The sequence below is a fragment of the Aedes albopictus genome, chromosome 2, assembly GCF_035046485.1.
Source record: "Aedes albopictus strain Foshan chromosome 2, AalbF5, whole genome shotgun sequence".
Lineage (NCBI taxonomy): Eukaryota > Metazoa > Arthropoda > Insecta > Diptera > Culicidae > Aedes > Aedes albopictus.
Window position 1 is genome coordinate 315158912 of NC_085137.1, and position 22502 is coordinate 315181413.

Genomic DNA, 22502 nt, shown 5'->3' on the forward strand with positions numbered 1-22502 from the left:
GGATATTTTTCAAAATTTGTTAGTTTTTTATTATGGAATTCCAAAAATTGTACAATTCGGCTAAACGAATGTCTAGGCTAAAAATGACATTTGAAGGGTTTTTACCCTCGTTTTTGTGTCAGTGTATATGTAAGTGTGATGTATCCCATTTTTATAAAACAGTGCACAGATATGCTATCACTACGATGAAAAAGTTTTATCATAAAATCTTTCGTATGAGTTTCCTGACACTTTTTCGAAATTTTTTTGGCCTCGGCTAAACGAATGTCTATCACTGTATTTATTTATACTACCCGGCATTCCAATGGTACCCAAAAGTATATGTAATTCCAAAATATATGGTTACAGCAATAAGGTTGAAACAAATATTGATTTTTACTTCTGGAGATTATTTTTATTATCGTACAAATTGGTACGGAGCTTCTCAGAATTTAATGAAATTTTTTCACATGTAGGATTCACATAAAGGGTAAGTGTTCCAATTATGGCTATAGTACCAATTATTCGCCATAGTTGATTTTCGCCCTTTAACGATGTAAATCAACAAGAAAAAATTTGTGAACAACGGACTACGTTCATAAAAGATTGTTACACTCATTTAAACGCCACATTTTTCTCAAATTATGGTAGAAATAAATCATTTTCCTTAAAATTTCGGCTTCCTTGCACCTTTTTTCGCCATAGTGTACCAATTATGGCTAATCCCATAAGGAATACATGCAAATAGTTCAAAAAGGAACCGAAAGTTAAAAATGTGTCCATAATTGGAACAGGGTTCCTATCATTGGCACACGCTGTAATAAATACTAAAAATAGTTTTGGCTCCGTTGCTATATTTTTCCTGTAAAGTATGGAAACTAATCTATCTTTTAATCATATTGATGACATTCGTTGGTCTTCTCGTTATTTTTGTACAAATAGTTTTCCTTAGGTAGTGCCATAATTGGTACATCCACCCTATATGAACAAAAACTAAATTGAAAAAAATCAGGGTTGCCTAATTTTCCGGAAAATTCAAGTGGAAAACAAACATTTTCCTCAGACACCACCCGCTTTGAAAAATCATAACTCAAGAACGAAGCATCGTAGACACATCTTTTTTGTGAAATCATAAGTAAATTTCCTCAGCAATCCAAAAAAATACAAAATGAAAATTGTTTTCCACAAAGTTTTCCACTGTTGAGGAAAATCGGTGGGAAAAGTCGGAAAAAGAAAGTCCGGAAAAATTCTTCAAAAAAATATTTTTGGCAGGAAATTACATAAGCTATATTCTATGAAATTTTCAAGATATGGTTTTTCTCCGTTCCTGAATTATGACCAACTTTGTGGAAATTGTCCTGATGTCCTATATGAGCCGTATTCTTTGAAAAATCATAACTTAAGAGCGAAGCATCGTAGACCCAAGGTTTTTATGCGAAATCGTAAGCAATTTTTCTCAGCAATCCAAAAAATACAAAATGAAAATAATTTCCACAAAATTTTCCACTGTTGAGGAAAATCGGTTGAAAGAGTCGGAAAAACTATTTACGAAGTATGGAAAAATTGCCAATAAAAAATATTTTATAAAATAACTAGCTGTCCCGGCAAACGTTGTCTTGCCAAGCTGTGGTGGTTTGACAACTGTTGAGCTCATAACGTCACCGCACTCTAGATTGATTTAATTTTGATAATACTGAATTTGCTTCCAGCTCATAACAAATCAGTATTTTCACAATTTTCATACCTTTTTAAATGTTTTTTGTAACTTTTTCTGTATATAAACACAGCCACCAAGAATACGAATCAAACCCTGCATAAGTCATCCTGATCGGTTCAGCCGTTCATGAGTTTTATTGCCTCAAATGGACTTCAAACTCATTTTTATATATATACATAGATAGATTTTTTATAAAATTATTTTATAATTTTATTTTTTCCAGACTTCCTAAATATTTTTTTCCGACTTTTCCAACCGACTTTCCTCAACAGTGGAAAATTTTGTGGAAAACATATTTCATTTTGTATATGTTTTTTGAATTGCTGAGAAAATTTACTCACGATTTCCGATTTCACAAAAAACATTGTGTCTACGATGATTCCTTTTTAGTTATGATTTTTCGAAGAAAACGGCTCGTATAGCACATCTAGACAATTCATAACTCATAACTCAGGAACGGAGATAAACCACATCTTAAAAATTTTACAGAATGTAGCTTTTTCTTTCAAAAAAAATGATTTTGGTAATTTTTCCGGACTTTGAAAATGGTTTTTCCGACTTTTCTAACCGATTTTCCTCAATAATGGACACATTTTTCATATTGATTTTTTTTTTTAATTTCTGAGAACACACATAGTTTGAAAATCATTGATTGGACGATTATGTGTGCCGTTATAAGGACTGTATCGGAAATTAACTATAAACATTCAAAATGCTCTATCTCGAAGCATGGTTGGTCTTTTTAATTCGGTTCTTCTATGAAATCTTCACAATATAGTTAAGTATAGAACAGCTTGAAGAAATTTGGAAAATGTTTAGTATTATTGAAAGTATGCTTATATGAGTACACCACGCAAAATAACAATCTGTACAAAAGGCAATTTTCTAAAATTTTTTTTAACGTTTCAATAATTTGTAACAAAAAAAATTGTACGGGGAAAAATCTGGAAAATGATGATTATTACTAGCAGTTATGTACACATAACATATCACTCAATACCGACTTTTAAAATTCTTATTTTGGATAGAAAACCCTCCGTCATGTAGAAAATGGTCTAACCCAAAAAACACCTACTTTTTAGTCGAGCTTTGACGCTCTGTTTTAAATATCTTCAGAGGTTATAAAATTCCGTTCTCTGGTAAAACTACCTCTTCAATAAATTTGAATACATGCCCAATTGAAAAAAATGCAAATTTTCAACTTTATGTATTTGTTATTTGCGTAATTGTTCTTTAAGGACAAACTTCTTAACATCCCGCTTTAACAGTGCATCAAAACTTCAAACGCACAAATCTCAAGAAGCAAGCTTCACACAACAAAATATTCTATTATTCTGCTCTTGCTCACTTGTAATAAGTCTAAAATAAGAAGATCAGGTGCGCTGGTTTTGTTTACGAAGAGATTTGTGCCCTCGAAATCGTGAGTAGGTGCCAAAGTCGGCCATTGTGGCGGCCATGTTGGGATTCTAACAAGTCAGTCCTTAAAGTCGCATAAAAAAAGAGTTCCTCGAAAAATGGTCATTTTTTCATTTTTAAGAATTGCGCTAAACTACGGAGGAAAGTTTTCTTGATAAAAATAATTTTCCTATATCATGAGCATTCTGGAAAAGAATATATTTGCGCAAAAAATAAGAGAAAAATTGAATATTTTTCCACAGTTTTCGCTATTTGAAATTTTTAGGGGATGTCCAAAATTTTAAAAACATATGTGCAATCTTTGAGATAAAAGTCCAAGTTAAACGATTATTTTTTTGAAAATTAGACTGCCATTCTTTATTTTAAAGATTTATATAGTATCTCCAAAAATAGAATTATGTTCATTTCGAATAGATTATTTTTTAGGCAATGGTGAACGTTTATAGTTAATTTCCGATACAGTCCTTACGTTGTAAGAAGTAAATAAATAAATAAATTATCAACACAAAAAAAACTCTTACGATTTAACAAAAAAACATTGCGTCTGCGATGCGTCATTCTTAAGTTATGATTTTTCAAAGTAGATGGTGTGGAAAATTGTTTTCCACTGAAATTTTCCGAAAAATTATGCGGCCCTGTTTTTTTTTCAATTTACCTTTATTGAATTCTGAGAACATTCGAAAAAAATGTACGATAAACAAAATCCCTATTCTGCGATGAGAACCAATATAGCCGAAGGTTTACCCCCGAGTATTCAGCTGAGAAGCAGGTTTTGTCCCAGTTAAGATGTTGCGCCAAGAAGAAGACGAAATATGCCATGCAGTTTTTCAACAAGTCCGGTGTCATTGCCAACTTTACGTTAGGGACCATTAGGCTGACCCTTATTTTGCAATAAATGGAAAAGTTAAAAATTAGTCAGGGCCAAAAATGTGCTCAGAACTGCGATAGTTCGACTTGTTTTTTAGTTACTGACAAAAAAAATTCCGAAAAATAGCATATTTGTCATTTTTTTAGATCCCAAAGGAAACGGGGAGGGAGCCGAGGGAGCAGTGAAGAGAATTTTCAGACAAAAGAGGCACAAAACAAGCAACAAAGAAGACGCGACGATTACTCTTTATCCCAACTGGTAACAGATAATGACATGATCTCGAAAATTTTTGTTGCAGACAAAGCGGAAGCTGAAATTGTTGCGTACTTTTCAACTCGTGAATAATCAATTATTACCAACCCAAAATCGAACTTTTTTAATGATACATCTTCAGCAGTGTTTCAGTGTTTACCGACTCGAAGTTACCGCTCGAAAATCACAATGCAAGCCTTAAAAATCTCTAAACCCAAGCAACACACATGTTATAATAGAGTTACGACAGCGCAAGTTTTGGTTGTATACAAGTTTATTTTACGTAATTCTAACATTGTGTTGAAATAACGTTAAATAAACTTCTATACAACCAAAACTTGCGCTGTCGTAACTTTTATATAACATGTGTGTTACTTGGGAACTTGTGATGCACGATCTTTGTCTTATTCTGTTCAAGTTGGGACAAACATATGTTGCATTGGGTAGAATGTCGCAACAAATTCAGGTTGCGACATTGTCGTTATTGTCGCGCGATGGTTGAATTTTGATTCACTGGGAGGGTGAGTCTCTGATTTTTATTCGAACCTTGTATGAGGTATGAAAAAAATAGGCTACGAGGAGGTGTCAACATCGGCTGAAAATGCAACGTCATTTATGGATGCTCCCATATCTTTAGCTCAACCATTGGATTGACTGGAGCTATCGAAGGAAATGAACTTTTCAGCTGAAAGTCGCTTGATAATCAGTGTTTCTTATATTATTATTTTTTTCGCATCAAACATGGCGTCACTAGTATATATTTGTGAAGTTCGATGCTTTTTGTAAGCTTCAAAATTTGGTGGCTTTCCTTGTAGTTTATTTTGCGTGCTATTGCTTCGAAACTGTTTGCATGTATTATTAAAATAAAACAAAAAATTCTGCCTTAAGTTTGTTAGTAGATGCATGTTAGCGGCAGTTTGTTATGTGAATGTGGATTTGTGCATGTAAATAAAACTGATAAAAGTCCACCACGTTATCTCCATTAATGTACTATCTGTACATTATTTTGTATCTTCATAAATAGATTTTAATTTAGCCTAATCGTTTATTTGAAGCTTTATTGAAGTACATTATAACGTGATATAAAACCTGCAAAACATCATATAACACTTTGTATAAGAAATTCAACTACGACTTTAGAATTGTGCAATGGATTAAATGGCATGATGCTTTACAATTTTGGTACATCACTGTAGTCTGTGATCAACCGAAAACATTTACGAATCAAATTTTGGTAGCGTACCAAACCAAGTCAACCCTCTAGTCTGCAGGTACAATTTTCAAAGATTTCTATTACTCAGAATATTTTGTTAAATCGATCTACACTCGTTTTGTCCTTAGATATTTGAATTTAAAGCTGGAAAGTTGAGGAATAATCAGAAGAGACTTAAGCAAAAATTCCTTTTTCCGAAACGGTTAATAATTTTCGACCTTCCGATGTTATGTCTTTCGATCCTTCGACCCTAAACCTAATAAATCAATGACTATCACTAGACTATTAAATCAATAGTGGAATTGTCAAGTGTCTCCGCTGTAGAAGAACCTTTCATACTATTCTCCCGTTCAACATTGAAGTATTGTATTTGCATGAAGTAGAATATTAAATTAAAGTTTGATTGCTGCACGATGTTATAGCTTGACCAGGCACCGAATCGCACCTTGATAATACCCGACACCACTACCTTTGCAACTACACCGCACCCGTCGATGATTTGTAGTTTACCCCATTGATTGCTACAAACACCTACTTACGTACCATGTTCTCTGAATGCAACCTCCACCCATAATAACCAGTTAAGTTCACAACCAATGAAGATGAAATAACGAATCCCCTGTTCACTTCTATCCACCCAAAACCCTCAATGGTCTATTGTAACAACCCACGAAAACTAAACAAATCTGTCGGAAACGTTCGTCTCTGAACCGTCCTATTCAACAATACTACCAACTTGATCAAAATCATCATCCTCTAGACGTCCGAGAAGGAAGAGGAACTACCAACCGTACTACTATCGTCGATGGGAACTTCGCCAGTCACGGCGTCGTCTACGATTTCGATAACCTCAGCGGCCTCGCTACCAACCGACAGCCACACGGCTACCAATCCGTTCAGGAACGTGGCAACAACCACGTCATCGAACCAACCCGAACTGTCCTTCGGACTGGACGAAGAACCCGAGGGAGAAGACGGAGCCGAAGAGGAAGAAGATGAATACGAAGATACGGTCATCATTACGGAACTTCCCAATTCCGTAGCCCCAGCAGCCCCGGCTACTACCACGAGCACTACGGCTCCAACAACTGCAACCGTACCAACCACCACAAAAACAACCACGGAAGCCGAAACGGAGGCTACTACCACTCCTTGCTCAATTCCTACGACTCCAACGGTTGAATCGCTACCACGGTCTCTTCCCGATACCAGCACTCCGGTAGCAGTAACCACAACAACAACAGCCACAACAGAGACACTACCGCCTACTACAACACAGCTTGAACTCGTAACAGCGCCAAGTGTGGTTTTTGTTGAAACTACCACCGCCGCTACTAGTGCCACTGCTATGACTACCTCTTCTACTACTACTACTAGTCTTGAACCAAAGGTAGCGACTTGTTAGACTCCAGTTTTGATTGTTTCCCATTTATTTTCTAGAAAGCTAGTGCAAATTTATTTTACGAAAGCGAAACGTGCGAAAACAAGCTACAACTGATCTTTTCGACAAGCTTTGCTGATAAAAACAACTAGTTTGAAATGCACCGAAAATTAATGAACATACCGATTTACTGCAACTTAACTTATATTTTGCAACGTTTAAAGTAATTTTGAAGACGCAGTTTTTAAAAGGCTTACAACCCTCTTGTATAAAATCAATTACATTTTTATTACCAAACTAACACAGTTTAAATGTATTTTTATGTAAATAGAAAATTATCTATCCTGGGTTCTTGTAATTATAACTGTAATTATCATTTCAACGCTTTACAAACCTTTCTGTTAGTTACACTTATCATTTCCCGTAATTTGCTTTTAATTTTCAAACAAAAGTTCAATCGCTTTATTCGTACCTTCATTTTCTAAATGTCAATATGTTTTTTTTTCCTAACACAACTTAGTATTCTTTCTAATCGATTTTATTTTCTCTATCTCTCAAAAAAAATTTAAAAACAAACTACGCACAGGCCACAACTCTACCAACCGTAAGTAGTAGTAGCAGCAGCAGCAGCAACAGTAGAAGCAGCAACGCTCCAACGAAACAGCAGGAACCCAAGGAGGACTACGACAACTACGACGAAGAGTACGACGATGAGATTGAAGAGGAACCGACGACGGTCGCTGTTCCCACTGGACGGCAGCAGTCCGGTAACGTACAACCGGCTGTGGTCAGCACTGAGGTAGGTTATTTTCAGGGATAGAGATTGTTTAGGTTTAGAACATCAAGATGAACTCCTGAGTAAACTTGAAGCATTGCTTTAGCTAGTTCATTGGCATTAGCTTGAGATGGAATCATATTATTTAGCTATACCTAAATTTGTAAAAAGGTTAATGCTATTGTTCTATCCTATACAATTAATTGAAAGTTGGAAGTGGTATTATGATAAACACTTGAGTAACATTGAAGAAGACACACACACAAGATGGTTGTTTAGCCAGCGGCTAAACATACTTAACGAAACATAACACAAGACAACGGACACACAGATCATGCACTAATGGATACCGAGAAAAAGTGTTTCTCGCGAAAAATTTCAGAGCCGGAGAGGGAATTGAACCCTCACTCCAAAGCATGATACTGTTACTGTTTACAATGACGGTTGTTATCTACACAGACATGCTAGATACTAGATAGATAGATAGATACAATATAAATAGAGGTAATTTTTTTAAATACAAACAATCGCATTCTAACACCGACCTTACTCTTTTCAGTCTTCAACAACCGAACAGCCAACGACTACTCCGGCAACAACCACCGTCCTGGCTCCAACCACAACTTCATCAACAACCACCACGACTACGACTACAACGACAACGCCGGCTCCAACAACAACAACTTCCACCACTATGGCCACGACGGAAGTGGACGAACCTACCAACATGTATCCCATCATCAAGAACCGCATTCAGAAGCAGGCCATCATTGCCGGCAAGGTGTTCAGCCTTACGGTGCCGCAGGATACGTTCCTCGATACCGAAGACGGTAACAATCTACGGCTCGAGCTGTTCGACAGCCACGGCCATCCACTCAAGAACAACTCCTGGATACAGTTCGACGTGGAGACGCGCGAAATCTACGGCCTTCCGCTGGAGAAGGATGTTTCCAAATGGCACTACATCTTGCAAGCCACCGATTCCGGCGACAAGTCGGTCAACGAAACGGTCGACATCTCCGTTCAGCAACACAAGTCACACCGTAGTGTGAACCATGAAATTAGCTTGGCTCTCAAGTTACAACGTAAGTTCGCTAGAAACGTAGACTGGCAAATCCAAATCATCCGAGGTATCACCAAAGTGCTTGGAGATGCTTCCGTCTCCAATGTAGTGGTCCGCGAGGTCCGAAACAGCATCCAGGATCCAAACCTAGCCACATTTGTTTACACTAACGAAACTTTGCCAAAGGATCGCTGCCCCGAAGAGATGCTGGACGAACTGGTCGCTCAGCTCACCGAAAACGCTCTCAACGATGTGCTGAATCCGGATATCATGGTCAAGTCCGTTCTGGGTCAGCAAATTGGACAGTGCATGAAGTCCGTGATTCCGAAGGTTAAACCAACCCAGAGCATTGCCACGAAGAACTATGCACCCACTACACGAAATCAGGTGGACCGGGTCAACGCTACGGTTGGCCATCTCCTCGTTTACAAAGTGCCAGCTGTAAGTTTTATCTTTTTACCATACTTTATTGAAATAATCGCATATGACAAATCTTGCACAGGATACCTTCTACGATCCGGAAGATGGAAATGATCTGAAGCTGAAACTGTTGACCACCGAACGAAACCCGTTGGATCATCATCATTGGCTGCAGTTCGACTCGAAGAATCAGGAATTCTTTGGTGTACCTCAACCCCAGGATGTTGGTCAGAAAGAATACCTCCTGGTATGTACTCTGAGTAACATTTCATGTACGAAACTAGTATTTACTCGCTTATCTCTCTTCTAAGATTGCCGAGGATCGCGAGGGCTTGACAGCTACCGATGCCCTGGTTGTGGTAGTCCACCAAGCTCACTACAAACGTGACTACAGCGTCCTGTTTGAGCTTACCTTGGATACCACGCAGGAGCAATTCAGTACCGCCCAATCCCAGCGAAGGTTTATCGAGCGACTAGCCATGGTCTTTGGCGACTCGCATACAAACTATATCCAAATTCGTAAGGTTCATCCAATGCGTCACGTTGATCAAGTTCAGGTGACCTTCTTCAACACCACACTTTACCGTCAACATCAACGCTGTCCGGATGAAGAAATCGAAGCCCTGCGGAACATGTTGCTCTACCAAGACGGAACCGTCCGTACCAAAGTTCGAGATATTCTTGGACAGGAGTTCAACCTCGTCAATATGAGTATGATTCCGATGGGCACCTGCCAGGGCTTCGATACTCCCATCCACGTGACGAACGAACCTGAGAAGGCTATTCCTCCTCCAATTGCCAAGGACGATTACCTGCTAACCGTTGTTCTCCCAGCTGTGATCATCCTGGCGATGCTCCTAATAGCCTTCATCATTGCCTGTATCCTCTACAGGCGGCGGCTCACCGGCAAGATGGAACTTGGTAAGTCGATCATGCTCCGACGCGCGCTCCAAATTCAAAATCCCACTAACCCCAATTGGTGAAAGGCTAATTCATTATCCAATAATCGAAGAATATATCAATTTCCAACCTATCGCATCCCAATCCAATCAAGGTACCGATGAGGAACGGAAATCGTTCCGCTCCAAGGGCATCCCGGTGATATTCCAGGACGAGCTGGACGAGAAGCCGGAGATCGGCAACAAGTCGCCGGTCATACTGAAGGACGAGAAACCGCCGCTGCTGCCGCCGTCCTACAGCAGCACCAACAACGATGGTAAGTAACAGCCTGCCTATATCGTATAAAACAATCATATAGAAACTCACTTACTCGTATAATTGCCATGAACGTGGCGGCCACAATACGTACATCCGACGATATATCACAACTTTCTATAACCTATATAACGATGCCTCAAACAATCAATAACAAAACCGCTGTCAACCAGCCTTGAACACAGAACCTTAAGACTCATAATCTAATATCATGCCAGATTAGCAGCGACTAATCGACGTCCGAGTGAGAGTGTTGACTTCTTCACGCGTAACTGTTCACTATGATCCACCACAAATTTAAGAATTTAGGGGGTTGGTGTTCGGCCCTTCGGTGGCGAAAGAAAAAAAACAAACAATAGAAGTCAACAAGGGAGAAATTCGAACCAAAAGCAATGGCAGCGACCTCAACAATAAAAAATACTCGTGATTGGAAGCTCGGTACGTGAAACAGCCTATCTCTTAACTTCACTGAGAGCACCCGCATACTTGCCGATCTCAACAGCTTCTAGCAGAAATCTCAACCTTCTCGCCGAGTTCCAGATCGAGATTTCAAAAATAATTATTAGGAATGTCACCAAAACCGGTCGCATTTTTTATCTCGGACATCACTAAACTCGACCAATTGGCAGAGTTTTTGGAATGCGGTGAGATAGGTATAGAATCTACCCGTGTACAACATTTCAAGTCAACTGGTTCAAAATTGACGGAGTTATAGTGGAAAACAGACGAATATAGAAGCCACCGCCCAAGTGGCGCGATACCCTACATGGAATCTAGACCATGGATCTTTTTTCTCTCTGTGTTCTATCCCGATAAGCAGCTCGGTAAACGTCGTACACCAACGTCCCGACCAATATTCCAATTAGTACGCGAGTCAACTCATACAGCACTTCCCGGAGGTTATTCAATTCCCAGTGAACCAGTGATCGTATAAGATGTTGCATAAGATGTTAAAGTGGAGGCGATATACGTACATTTTACATGCGCCTAAATGGATGCATGTACGCATACGGCCTCAACTTTATCATCTTATGCAACATCTTATACGATTACTGGTTGTCTGGGTTCACACTGGATAGGTACACCAAAGCATCTATTGCCCGGAGCGTACGATGCGCCCCTCAAGGTAGATGAATAACTCGAAGTCGAGTCGAGTCGAGTTGTCTGACACTTACCCGCAGTTTGAGATCGAGGAGGAATGGCGGAAGCTACTCTCGGCCAACAGCCATCGCGGCCTATTGCAGTTCAACCGATTGCCCCTTGTAGTCAATCCCTGGACAGTCCAGCCGTATCTTAATGGCCTCTTTATCGCTGGTCGGATCAAGAAAGAACACTAGGGTAAATGTACCAATAGTGGTGCTATTAGTAGCTCCTTGTAGTAAAATAATTTAATCAAATTGATAATATCACAAAATAAAAAGTCTAAAAACCATAATTGGTAGTTTATCACTTAAATTTGCTAGGAAAAATGTTTATTCCAATTTTTGCTAGTAAATCACTTGCACCAACTAAAGGTACACGGTTCCTATTATGGAAGTAAAATTTAACATTGATTCCTATAGTGGCGCATCCCATTGAATTTTTATGGGAACCACCACTATAGGAACACTACCAAAAAATAAGGTAAAAAAAAATTAAATAGGTTTTTCGGCAAAACCTGAACACAAAACTGAATTAATGTTATTAATTAGGAACACCTAAACCTTGATTTACGTCCACTATTGGCTTAGCGAAAAAAAATTCTACCGACAAAATAATGATCAAAATACACATTTTTATATTTTTGTACATTTCTCCTAATCACGAAGATGTTTTAAAAAATATAAAACTGTTGAGTTTGCTCATTGTCTTAGCGGTAGAATTTTTTGTCGCTCAGCCAAACATGGACGTAAAAAAAGGACAAGGTGTATGATGCATCCATTAAAAATGTCATTTGCATGCTTTTTGGTCGAAATAGTGCTAAACTCAGGCCAAACATGTCTAAAGGTCCTATCTGCAGAAGAGATGCTCTCTTTGGTTTCCCTTTCGTTAATATCTCAGCTGTTTAGGGTAACGGTTGAATTTTGGACCCCTAGAGGACATTGGTTTGAATTCAAAATCAAACAGATTCAGAGGGTATTTACACATAATGATGATGTTAGTATGTTCGTAAAAGCCTCCACTGTCCGTTAGTTTTGGACACCTCAATATATTTTGGACCCTCTTCAGTATATATTTTGGACACCCGGTGTTTAAACTCGTTTGAAACTATTTTGGAAGAATTTGCCGCATGAATATGCTGGATCACATCCTAATTACTTAATTGACAAAGGCTGATTAGACGAACTTTGCGAATTCAATGCGCTAGAATGATAAACGTTTTTGTTTACATCTGCAAGTTTCCTCAGCACCGCAATCTCTTTTTGTAAACATGATGCGAAACTCGCACGGATGACGAGATTGGTAAAAAATAATTTCAAGGCAAATAAGAATATTTTCTGTGAGGAAATGATTGCTGCCCGTGCAGAGCGACCTTATTTAGCGAATGATTCTAAAAATTTCCGTCATCTCATCATTGAACCTGTGTAAGTTGTGATAATAGGACACAGGGGGTCCAAAATATATGGGGGTTCAAATTATATTGGTTACCCTATTTGTATTATGATTGTCTCCTTGCATTGAACGATGGTCAAAACAATCGTCTTTTGATTTATACTGCAAAAATAAATGAAAAAAGTACCATTACATTGCAATAAATGAAAGAGAAAGTGAACAAAGAGAGCCTCTCAAATGCAGATAGGACCTATTGAAATGTTTGGCCTGAATTGTCACTACCACCACTATTGGTACTACATCCACTTAGGGAGCTTTTACCCTACCGCAATATTCATGCTGTTCTCAAGCGTGTTTGTGAGTATAGTATCTACTTACGTTTCGAAAGGTGTCGTTTCGCTTTCTCTCGAATCGAATTCGTCAGACATATCGCGGACAAAAGACAGTATTCGATCCTCGCCTCCGAAAAGCGTTCAGCAACTCCGTTCCTACCTCGGTGCTGTGAACTGCCAGCAACTAGAAAACTTCATCAAAGAGGGTTGACCTATCCGAAGCAAATTGCGGATCAAGATGTCAATAATACTTCGCTAGACGAGATGAACTTCAAGTCGTCAACGGCTGAATCATTTTTGTTGATCAAATCGTCATGTCACTCAAGTTTCACAAGCGGATTGCTCGACAAATGCATCCTGGGCACCCTGAAATGGACTGGAGTCTCTTGCCCGCAGCTATATGTACTAGCCGAACTTGGGTGATGACGTGGCGCAATTCGTTCGACTTTGTACAGTGTGCGCTGACGCAGAGAAGGCTCACTTACTATCAAGCCGTGGCAACGTTTCCACATTGGATGCCTACTCCAAGTGATCTGAAATTTCTAGCACTCGTTCCATCACCACAACGGAAACCCTGGATTAGCTTCGTAGGACGTGGGATTCTCTGGTCTCTGAAAACGACACGCAATTCACCAGCATGCAGTAATGCAGTGTCAACAGTATTGTCGCGAAAATGGTATCAATCATTTTCGCACTGCGTTCTATCAATCGCACTCTAACGGTCAAGTTGAGCGATTCGAACTCCATCAAACGTGGTCTCAAGAAGCTGAGCAACGGGGTAAGCTCACCCACACAGGAGGATCTGCAGACATTCCTCTCAGTGTAGGTAACGCTAAACTTCAAACCAAAACACACCAATGTGAACGTCTCCTCGGAAGACCAGTACGAACTACTTGGAACCTCATGAAGAAGTGTGATCCTGTAGCCTCGGCTGACAATAACCTCAAGCGAAAATAGTAGTTCAATCCCCAGCTTGGAGGAATCAAGTGCGACTTCGAAGAAGATGAGCTGATGCACGTTGAGCAGCTTTCCCGGAAATCCGAGTCTTGGATATCTGTCCGTCATTCAGTAACTGCCTGGTACAGCAGTTGATGGACTTCGTTACAGTGGTTCAGGTTTGACTGCGTTACCTACACTGTGAAATACCAGCTGAGGCTATCTTGAAGGCCGGGCTTTTTGAGCCTTCCTTCTGGTGTATGCTGTTTTCGGGGGGGGAGGGCTTGGGAGAAGCGGATCAAAAAATGTGGATTTTAGCATTACGTAATACAGTCAGGTCTTTTTTAAGCGGTTTTCATTTACGCGGCCGCGTAAATGAAAACTCCATACAAAAAAAAAAATTCATCGTCTTATTTTTGCATAATTCGTCGAGAAATGGTGAGACTTTTTTACGCGGTTTTTTGAATTTTGAACTGAGTTTTTTTTACGCGGTACGTATCCCCGCGTAAAAAAAAGCCTGACTGTAAATGGATGATGCTAGATCCCTGAGCAGTTCGTACTTGGATTCGTCGGTCTTAACGAGCTCCGCCGGTGCCACTGTTGCCATGAGCTTGCCATGATTTTGCTTGGCCGCCCACATTGACTTCAAAAGTTCCAAGGCAAGCTGAGAGCAAAATGTAGTACGTGGAATGGAGTCAGTGGAACAAATGGAGATTTTAGAGCAGAAAATCGCAGCGCTGGCGGTGATACTGCAGCGGGGAACACGGCAGAACGTTGAATTATATAAAGAGAAGCAGAAGCAGCAGGCCCGCCTTTTTGGGAGAACACCACCCGGAAGGGACGCAGTGCAAAGGAAAAGATTGGTTATATCTTTTTAGGAAACGCAACGGCTTCGTGTCGTGAGGAAATATGCAGAGATTATGATAGGAATCTATTAACGGATGGATGCAAGGGGATTGAAGGATGGAAGCGGCGGTTCTACGAGGACCTGAACAGGAAGGCGTAATGCGAGGAGCCACAAAATCCACAAAATCCGGTCAAATTATTTCATTTTCGGATGCCTCATTTTTCATTTCATTTATTTGGTATTACATCAAATTCAAGATAAAACTGAATCAACAACATTTCTCCATAATACACGGTTTGTGGATGCCGTTCTCCATCCTCGGTTACGCCCGAGATTCGCCAAGTCACGCTCTACCCATCGTGCTCTCTGCGCTCCACGCCTTCTCGCTCCAACCGGATTTGTCGCGAACACCAACTTTGCAGGGTTTTTGTCCGGCATTCTCGCAACATGCCCTGCCCATCGTATTCTCCCGACTTTGGCCACCTACTGGATGCTGGGTTCGTCGTAAAGTGCAGCGAGCTCTTGGTTCATCCTTCGCCGCCACACACCATTCTCCTGCACTCGAAAACTTCGAGTGGTTACAGGTCCTCCTCGAGCATGGTCCATGTTCCGTGTTCGTAGAGGACCACCGATCTTATCAGCGCCTTGTATTGCTGTGTGCATTCAGAATGCAAATATCAAATGCGGGAGCACCAAATGCGGTAACATTTTCTAACAAGTAACCCGATGTCAGTGGGAGCTTTTGAATCCCAGGTTGACGATGGTTTTGGCTATGGTTGCTAAGTTGCCTTTGGTAACACTGTGTTACCACGTTTGGAGCGCATTTGGGCACCGTTTGCATCTTGAACGCACACAGCAATACGTGGGTGAATCTTTTTAGACCACAGCTTCTTCTGGAGCCCATATGTAGTAGGCTAGGTACGACTTCCTTCGATGATGTGCCTTCGTATTTCACGGCTAACATTGTTGTCAACCGTCAGTAAGGAAACGAGGCACGGCATAATGATCACAAGGCAGGCTATGTAAACATTTTTTTTTATCTTTATTAACGAGATTTTTAGCCCTAGGCTAGTTTATCTCGGGACCCACGCTTGACTTCCCTTCCGAAGTAAGAACTCACATTTTGAGAGTTTTGTCGGGAGTGGGATTCGATCCCAGGTCCTCGGCGTGATGGTCAAGTATTCTAACCATCCCACCAGCTCCGCTCCACTATGTAAACATCTATTTTGGATGTAAATATGTGGCGTCGTTCTTATCCTGTTTCACGTTGATCAAATTGGTGTAGAGTACTATATTACCTATGAACGATTTGAATTACGTCATCAATAAGCTGTCAGATTTCGGGTATATATCACCTTCTGCATATCGTGGAAACGAGGTAGATAAATTCGCTCCACCACCTCGAAGGTATCCCCACAGACAAACAGACGTAACACATAGAACAATTTTCGTGAAAATCCATCGCCCGTTTCACACTACCATCACCTGGTGGAAATGTTTCACGAAACACTTTGTTGTGCAATATCGTCAAAAGAAGGCGTTAGTATGAAACGTCAAACGCAAAGAAAAACGATGCGCGCGCCTCTGGTTGTGAAAGCCACAACTACGAAGATTTAAAATGATCGTTAAAAGAGTGGTCGATGGAAATTTCGCGAGTGTTACGTCTGTTTGTCTGTGGTATCCCCGTTCATGATCACTAGACCTGTTCACTTTGAAACTTTTTTCTCCGATTCTCCGTGACACATCAAATTATCAATCCACATGTAAAACCAAGTCTTCAGTCCAAAATTGAGCCAAATTGATGAAGATTTAAAGGTGTATCAAATCGATTTTGTGTTTTTTTAGCCCAGAAATTTACTCAGAAACTAGCTGACCCGGCAAACCTTGTATTGCCCCTTTTAATTGCTGGTCTGTGTTCTAATGTTTTTGTTAATTTCCTTAACATGTTCTACATATGAACATAGATACCCACCATTACGACAAATTAAACCGTTTAAAAATCTTGTTGATCATTTCATTAAATAAATAGTTGTATGGCTCCAAAGAATCTGTAAACTCATTTGTATAACATCGGAAGCCCGGCTCCAGAGGCACGTTATATTCCATTTGGTACATTTGTCTCAGATAAAGAATGCTGTTTGGTGGTTTGGTTGCTAATCAACTTTTTATCTATTCAACTTAAATTGACAACTCGACCATAGAATTTACAGTTCAACTGCCATAAACTACACAACAGCGCCACTCGAAAGAAAAACCTTCGATAAAAAGAAGGAAACATTTAGATTTGTTGTAAATTTTGGCAGTTGGTCCGTAAATAAAATGTAACAGTGTGACTTGAAATTTATCTGTATGTAAGCCTTCCGTTTCAAACACCGCAGAGGTCTCACACCAAGCTAAGAACCTTCCCCGGCCCAAACATATCTACCTACAAAATTTCACACCGATTGGATAAGTGGTTTCCGAATGCATAATCGTCATACAGACAGACAGCGCGAGTAATAAATTCCCAGAGAAATTCCCAGAGGTATTTCTGGAGTAATTCCATGAAGAATTTTTGGAAGAATATCTGGATGAATTACTGGAGGAAGAATCTTTAGTGGAATTCCTGAAGGCATTTCTGGTAAATTCCTCTAGAAATTACTGGTAGAATACTGGAGTAGAATTCCTGGAGGAATCCCTGGATTCTTGGAATCATGCGTGTATAAACTCCGAGAGATGATTTCTTTGATAAATTTCCGTTGTTATTTCTGAACGAATTACTGCTTTAATTTCGGCGAGAATTCCTGAAGTAATATCTACAGGAGTTCCTGGGGTAATTCCTGGTGGAATTCTTAAAGGTATTCCTGGAGGAGTCCCAGAATCAAATGCTGAAGAAATTCCTGGATGAATCCCTGGAGGAATCCCTATGAAAATCCCAGGAGGAACTCCTGGAGGAACTCCTGGAGGAATGCCTGGAGTTATTCCTAAAAGAATTCCTGGAGGAATTCCTAGAGCGATCCCTGGAGGATTCCCTAGAGAAGCTCCTGAAGGAATGCCTGGAGACATGCCTGTGTGGGCTTCGTGGTCGTGCGGCTAGAGGCGTCAGTCATCTAGGCGTTTCGTAAGCCTCGGAGTGTGGGTTCGATTCCGCTCCAGTCGGGGAAAACTTTTCGCCAAACGGAAAATTCTCCACTGGGCCACTGGGTGTTATGTGTGTTGTCCGTTGTCATATGTTAGTGCTCGTTCAGTCTGTACAACCTCTGGTTGAAGACGGTGTAGTGTCTTTTTAATTCCTGGAGGAATATTTAAAGAAATTCTCCGAGAAATCTTAAGAGGAACTCCTGGAGGAATTTCTGGAAAATTTTCTTGGAGAATCGTTGGAAAACTTTCAGGTAGAATCCCTGGAGAAATCCTTTAAAGAATTTCTGAAGAAATTCTTCGAGGAATTCCTAGTGTAATTTCTGCAGGAATTTCTTAAGGTATCTCTAGAGAAATACCTGGAGGAATTCCTCGAGGAATCTTTGAGAAATCTCCAGAAGAATTCCTGGAAGAATCCCTGCAGAAATCCCATTAGCAATTTCCAGAGGAATGTCTGGAGGAATTCCAGGAAAAATCTTAGAAGAACATCTGGATGAATTTTTGGTGGAATTATCGAAGGTATTCCAGGAGGAATCCCCGTAAGTATCTTTAGAGGAATCCCTGAAGAAACTTCTGGTAAATACCTCGACCAATTCCTGAAGAAAATCCTGGAGGAAATGCTGGTGGGATTCCAGGAGGGATCCCATGAACCAATTTCTGGTAAAATCTCTGGAGGAATCCTTGGAGCAATACCTGGAGGAGAAATTTCTGGAAAAACTCCTCAAGGATACCCTGGAAGAATTCCCGGAAAAAATCCTGGAGGAATTACTGAAGAAATTCATAAACGAATTTCAAAAAGGAATCCTTGGAGGATTTTCTGGATCAATTCTTTGGGTGATTTCTGAAGGTATTCTTGGTGGCAATCCTGCAGCAAATGCCTAGATGAAATCCAGAAATCCTGAGGTAAACTCTGCAGGAATTCCTGAGTTAATATCTGCAGTAGTTCCTGGGGTAATTCCTGGTGGAATTCTCAAAAGTATTCCTGGAGGAGTCCCAGAACTAAATCCAGAAGGAATGGCTGGATGAATCCCTGGAGAAATCCCTATAGAAATCCCTGGAGGAATGCCTTTAGGTATTTCTGAAAGAATTCCTGGAAGAATTTCTAAAAGAATTCGTGGAGGAATTCCAAGAGCAATCCCTAGAGGAACTCCTGCAGGAATGTTGGCCCCTCAGCTCCAATGTCGTGCACGCTTGTTATGCACTACAGCCAGCTTGCACGATTTTAAAGCTGGGGGGCCAAATGCGCTGTAGTTACGCGCATGCTAAAGCCCTTGGCCTCCAGCGCCCGGCCATCTTGTGAACATCTTTTCTGGCTGTAGCCATCCCCATCTCAGCCATTCGTTCAGTGCTTGGTCGTCGAAAGCCGGTCATTTTGGAACCAAAGTGCGGGTAATTCCACGTTCCCGAAGCCCCACCAGCTCGGCCTCCGTTTCCGGCCATCCCGAGGACATTTGCTCCGGTCGAATCATCACCATCTCGGCCGAACGTTTTCCGCACGGCCGTTGAAAGATGGCCATTTCGGACCAAAGCACGGGCAAATTCACGCGCCCGAAGCTTCATCAGGTAGGACTGTCTCCCCGATCCCGGCCGCCCGACTGTATTTCTTCGATCCTGGACTTCTCCCCGCCGCTGCCACCGCCACTGCTCCCAGTTACCACCGTCGTTGCTCCTCCGCTCGCCTCTGAAGTTTCCATCCTGCCCCGAAACCTGGGGATTTGGGCTGGTTTCTCTCCGAAACAGAGCCGATAGGTTTCAAAAATCCAAAAATAAGTGTTTTATACTGTATGCGGTGGGCAAACATTGAATTGCCATTCCACATTTGACAATTGCTGGGCTCATTGCAGCACCGCACTCTAGATTAGTTTTGTTTGCGACCGTGTTGAACTTCTCTCTCAGCTCATTTCCGGTTTATTTCTTTGGGAGTCCCCCTTTCCAGCGACCGGAGGAGTCTCACACTATGCTAAGAACCTTCCCCGGCCCCAAAAGTACCCACATACAAAGTTTCACGCCGATTGGTTCAGTAGTTTCCGAATGCATAGCGGTCAGACAGACAGACAGACAGACAGACGGAAATTCATTTTTATATATATAGATTCACAAAATTGCTCCGAAAAGATGCCGGAGATACCGTTAGGATATAGTTAGAACAATGCTCTACAACTTTGCCGAAGACACTACGGTGTTTAAATTGCGTATTTCGAAGATATTCAACAATTTTAGTTAAAAAATCACGAAAAAACACGATATTTTTACGATTTTACATATAAAAGTCATGTAATTTTACATTGTTTTACGTGACTATATTAATAAGCGATTACTCCTTTGTGTAATGAACATTTCGTCCATACATCGTTTGTGTGTAGGAATTCGTTTTCATTGACTAATTATCAAAAGTATGTCACGTTGATACTAAAAATCGCACAGAGTTACCAGCACGAATTAAAACAAAGTTACCCATGATTAAGACGTCATGCCATCGTATTCTAAAGTCTTTTGATTTATTGCCCGTTGCAAAGATTTATAGATTCCGACGCAAATAAATTATTAGGCTCATTTTCAGCGTGGGCGAATTATAAATGTTTGTTTATATCACTGAGAAACCGAACTACTCTTTAAAGGGTGAAAAAGTACTCTCTTTGAGAGTAACTAGGTGAACTCATAAAAAGAGTAAAGTCATCGTACTCTTTAAAGAGTAAATCGGCTGTACGTCAAAACAAGGTGTAAATTTTACCCTTTATCTTGAACTGTAGAAAACAACAAAATGGGTGAATTTTACCCTCCCTTTATAATAAATTTCGTGTTGCATAAGAAAATTAAATTTTAAATAATTAATATTAAAAACAAATTAATCACGTACACGGTGGAAAACTGTGAAGAGTTTATTCAAATCGATTTTGTTACGTCATTACATATAGATGGAATTTAACAAATTTAGAAGCAAGAATGCATTCGTTGAGTTGCTCAGCATAAACGGATTCCTCGATGTCCTCATCTATTAGCCTTTTCCGGGTCGAAATCCCGTCTCCTTTTGCCATCCATACAGGGAAGATAACGGAAACTTCTTGTATTGACGGTAGCTGCATCGCAACATGCATTTTTTTTTTTGGAGTAGATGCGTTTCTTGGCTATGTCCGTATGGGAGCAACAACCTGAGCAACAAACCTGAAATTTTTATGTAATTTACTTTCAATGTTATTATTGACTATTATAACATGAATGTACTTACCATCACACAAAGGTTTTCAAGTTCAAGAAGAGTTTTCCATTTATTAATCAATAGAAAAAAGGCTTGTCTTTACTTAAGACTAGAAAATTAAACAGATTTGAACTTTCAGGAGAGGAAGTGAATTTTCACCCATTCCTTGACCCATTCTTCATTACACCAACGAACCTAACCTCAAAATGACTGACAATTCACAGGTCATTTTGACAGATGTAACATGAACATGAAAAGGACGGCAACAATATCGATAAAGTAGAATATATTATCCGTCTTTTTCGTGCATGTGTGTGGTCTGTCAAAATGACCTGAGAACTGTCAAACAATTTCATGGCTAGCTTTGTTGGTGTAACGAAGAATTATAGGGTAAAGAATTTAAATATAGAAAAGGGCAAAAAGTACCCTTTATTTAAAATTTGAAAGTACCCTTTATTTTGACAGCTCCATACATCTGCAAAAAATGGGTACTTTTTTCCCTTTAAAGGGTAATGCCGAGTTCGCAGTGATTGCAACACTATCACCAAATGGATACTTAACAACGCAGCGTAAAATATTCACCAGGACGCGGTCTGTTTTTATATCTGTGGGCCCACGCAAGAAAAATCCACGCAACTAATTTTCGCGCAGGAGTCTAAACAGGTGGAATCTCCGCAATAAGTATCAGAAATAGTGCAGATGGTAAGGTTCGAGCTTGCGGATCAGAAGGTCCCAGGTTGAAGCCTCAAATACATGATAAACTTTTTTTTTCTTTGTAGCAGTTAGGATGATGAATCTGCCATGACTTACACGCAATCTCCCAAAGAATAATGATCGGGACCTGCCAATTAAGCCATTCGAGGACTAGCTAGATATTTAGTTTATACTTGTTGACAATAAATCGTGTCGACGATATCAGCTGGGCGAAATATTGAGCATCTGTTTGGTAATGATCAATTTAGCTAAAACAATTCAATACGATGATGGAACTGCTTCTGGATGCAACATTTTACAGATAACTGTGAGTGGAGCTTACTTGTTATCTATCTACCCACAAATCAGCACAACTACACGATGAACGGAAACTTCATTCTTACTATGCACTCTACGGTTCCGAAACAATGCTATGATGCCAAATTCTTCATTACACCAACGAACCTAACCTCAAAATGACTGACAATTCACAGGTCATTTTGACAGATGTAACATGAACATGAAAAGGACGGCAACAATATCGATAAAG

The 22502-nt window shown here is 40.1% G+C and overlaps 1 protein-coding gene across 13 annotated transcripts in view; it reads left to right on the top strand.

Annotated features, from left to right (window-relative positions):
- LOC109420851 (uncharacterized) overlaps window positions 1–22502 on the top strand; it is a 436654-nt gene that overhangs the window by 406860 nt on the left and 7292 nt on the right. For 11 of the 13 annotated variants that reach the window (XM_062852293.1, XM_062852291.1, XM_062852289.1 and 8 more), the window contains 6 exons: window positions 6206–6835; window positions 7413–7625; window positions 8161–9105; window positions 9167–9331; window positions 9396–10005; window positions 10097–10300. In XM_062852293.1, the coding sequence (XP_062708277.1) occupies window positions 6206–6835; window positions 7413–7625; window positions 8161–9105; window positions 9167–9331; window positions 9396–10005; window positions 10097–10300 (2767 nt within the window). The remainder of the gene's footprint in view (window positions 1–6205; window positions 6836–7412; window positions 7626–8160; window positions 9106–9166; window positions 9332–9395; window positions 10006–10096; window positions 10301–22502) is intronic. The other 2 variants (XM_029880074.2, XM_062852294.1) reach the window with 2 other exon arrangements.